General features: G+C 39.8%; 1 protein-coding gene across 1 annotated transcript in view; it reads right to left on the minus strand.

Annotated features, from left to right (window-relative positions):
- Positions 1 to 2722, minus strand: part of INTS8 (integrator complex subunit 8) — a 57415-nt gene that overhangs the window by 46066 nt on the left and 8627 nt on the right. Inside the window, exon 7 of the mRNA XM_012643642.1 lies at positions 1108 to 1215. Coding sequence (XP_012499096.1) covers positions 1108 to 1215 — 108 coding nt within the window. The remainder of the gene's footprint in view (positions 1 to 1107; positions 1216 to 2722) is intronic.

Here is a 2722-nt window from a genome sequence, read left to right on the forward strand (position 1 = left end):
GGAGGCTGAGGCAGAAGGATTGCTTGAGCCCAGGAGTGTGAGGTTGCTGTGAGCTAGGCTGACGCCATGGCACTCACTCTAGCCTGGGCAAAAGAGTGAGATTCTGCCTCAAAAAAAAAAAGAAAAGAAAAATGCAAATGATAAATATAGTGAGGGCTGGGCAAGGTGGCTCACGCTTAATCCTAGCACTCTGGGAGTCTGAGGTGGTAGGATCGCTTGAGGTCAGGAGTTCCAGACCAGCCTATGCAAGAGCAATACCCTGCCTCTACTTAAAAAAAAAAAAAAAATGGAAAAATTAGCCAGGCAGCGTGCGTCTATAGTCCCAGCTACTTGGGAGGCAGAGGTAGGGGGACTGCTTGAGCCCAGGAGTTTGAGGTTGCTGTGAGCTACAACGACACCACTGCACTTTACACCCAGGGTTACACGGTGAGTTCACTCTGCCTTGGAAAAAAAAAGAAAGAAAGAAAGAAAAAAAAAAACAGTGAAAGTTTACCCTGATTAGTAATTAAGAAAAGGCAAATTTATAAAATATACTATATTTCACCCATTGAATTAGGAAAAAAAATTCTTTTTTAATAAAACTGCTGGATGGAGTACCTCGAGAGAAATGTACCTGGAAAACAATTTGGTTTTATAAATTACAGCCTTTAAAAAAGTAATAACCACTGGCATGGTAATTTTACTTGTAGGAATTTAACTTGAAAGCATCTAAACAAAAATTTAGGCTTGAAGATATAAATATTACTACTTTATAATAAAGAATAAACAACCTAAATGCCCAAATGTAAGGCAAATGAAGTAAATCAGAGTACATTCACATAATACATTTAAAATGCCTAATCAAAGATTGAAGATACAAAATAGTATTTATACTAATGTATAAAAATATAGGAAAGAAAAAAACTGGAATAAAATATGGTAATATAGTAAAACAAGCTAGTTTCAGGCAGTAACATAGATTTTTTAAAACCAGTTTCTAGTACTTTTTCGAACTTCCCAAATTAACTACAATGAACACATTGTTTTTTATCATCAGAAAAATCAAAGCCAAAAAAGGTTCAGGTTTTAGGGACCTGAATATTATGTGAGCATTATGATTGTATTTACCTCTGCAATTAGTTCTTTGGTCCTAAAAAATTTTTCTCTGGCATTTTCATAGACAGCTGAATTTGTGGAGCCTTGCTGGAAGTATGCTGCACCCAAATCATAACACACCTAAAATGGCAAACGACATCAATTTGCTCAATAATTTTTCACATAATTAACAGCGGACAATTCAAAATTATCTTTATCTCAGGAAAACAGAAAGACATAGAAAAAAATATATTTCAACGACCAGTGCTATAATACAATCAATGTTCTTAGTCACAAGCAACATAAATCGGCTCTGATTGATTTAAGTAGAAAACTCATTTACTGATGAGATTTCAGGTAGCCTACACAATTACTGGGAAGACCAAAGAGTCAGGCTGGGCAACAAAAGGGGTTAAGGAAGGCACACAGTCAGGATGAGAGCCAAAACTGGTCTAGTGAAGGTACCACTGCAGCCATTCTCAACATTAGATTCCATGGCTTATGTCACCTACAGCCACCAAGCACCAGACACTGAAAGCAGCTGCTACAGTCCTGCAAGTGCTGCCCCTGAAAACTAGATTGTACTGTCACTGTTGCTGCTGCCCATCACCACAATGGATTCTCTATCTCCCCCAATTCTTTGAGTTGCTCCTGATTCACAGTCTAAAATAAGTTATCTGCCAAACCTATGTGACAGGCCTGCCCTCAAGCAGGATGAGGCTGAAGAAAGACAGTATTTGGTATTTCAATTTCTTTTATAGGCAGGCTCTGCCTTCCACAAGTCTCAAAAGGTAGGGAATTCTTCTAATACAGAAAAGGGGAAACAGACAGATGCTGGGAAGCCCCCCAAAAAGGGGGATACACAAATGTCTACCATAACAGACTGGCTAGGGTAAATTTAAAACAATAATACAGCTATGAAACAATACTACGTTTCCAGTTGTCTTTTGTTTGTTTTATAAGATAGGTTCTTTCTCTGCCACCCAAGCTAGAGTGCAGTGGCACAATCAAAGCTCACTGCAACCTCAAATTCCTGAGCTCAAGTGATCCTATCACCTCAGCCTTCCTAGTAGCTGGAACTACAGTCATGTGCCACCACCTCCAGCTAATTTTTTGAAAATTTTTTGTAAGAGACAGGGACCAGCCCAGGCTGGTCTCAAACTCCTGGACTCAAGGGCTCCTCCCACCTCAGCCTCCCAAAGTGTTCCTATTACAGGCATGAGCTACCGCACCCAGCCCCACTTGTCTTTTTCTAATGATACAATTTGTATATTTTTCCAAGAACTTTCTTAGATTGATGGCTAGAATCACTGAATGCAGAACTCAAAGAAGACTGAGATTATTTAGTTCAATTTGATCATTTTATGGATAAGAATACTAAGGCCCAGAAAGTGACATAAAACATACATAATCAAGCAGTGGCAGGACCCAGGCTTGGACACAGATCCCTCGGCTCCTAATATACTGTCTCAAGTTTATTCTACACATGAGTGACAGATCAGTCTTCTAAATATGACTTTAAAAGTCTTCAATTAGGCCGGACGCGGTGGCTCAAGCCTGTAATCCTAGCTCTCTGGGAGGCCGAGGCGGGCGGATTGTTTGAGCTCAGGAGTTTGAAACCAGCCTGAGCAAGAGCGAGACCCCGTCT

The sequence above is a fragment of the Propithecus coquereli genome, unplaced genomic scaffold (assembly GCF_000956105.1).
Source record: "Propithecus coquereli isolate 6110/MARCELLA unplaced genomic scaffold, Pcoq_1.0 Scaffold2, whole genome shotgun sequence".
In the NCBI taxonomy this organism is placed as follows: domain Eukaryota; kingdom Metazoa; phylum Chordata; class Mammalia; order Primates; family Indriidae; genus Propithecus; species Propithecus coquereli.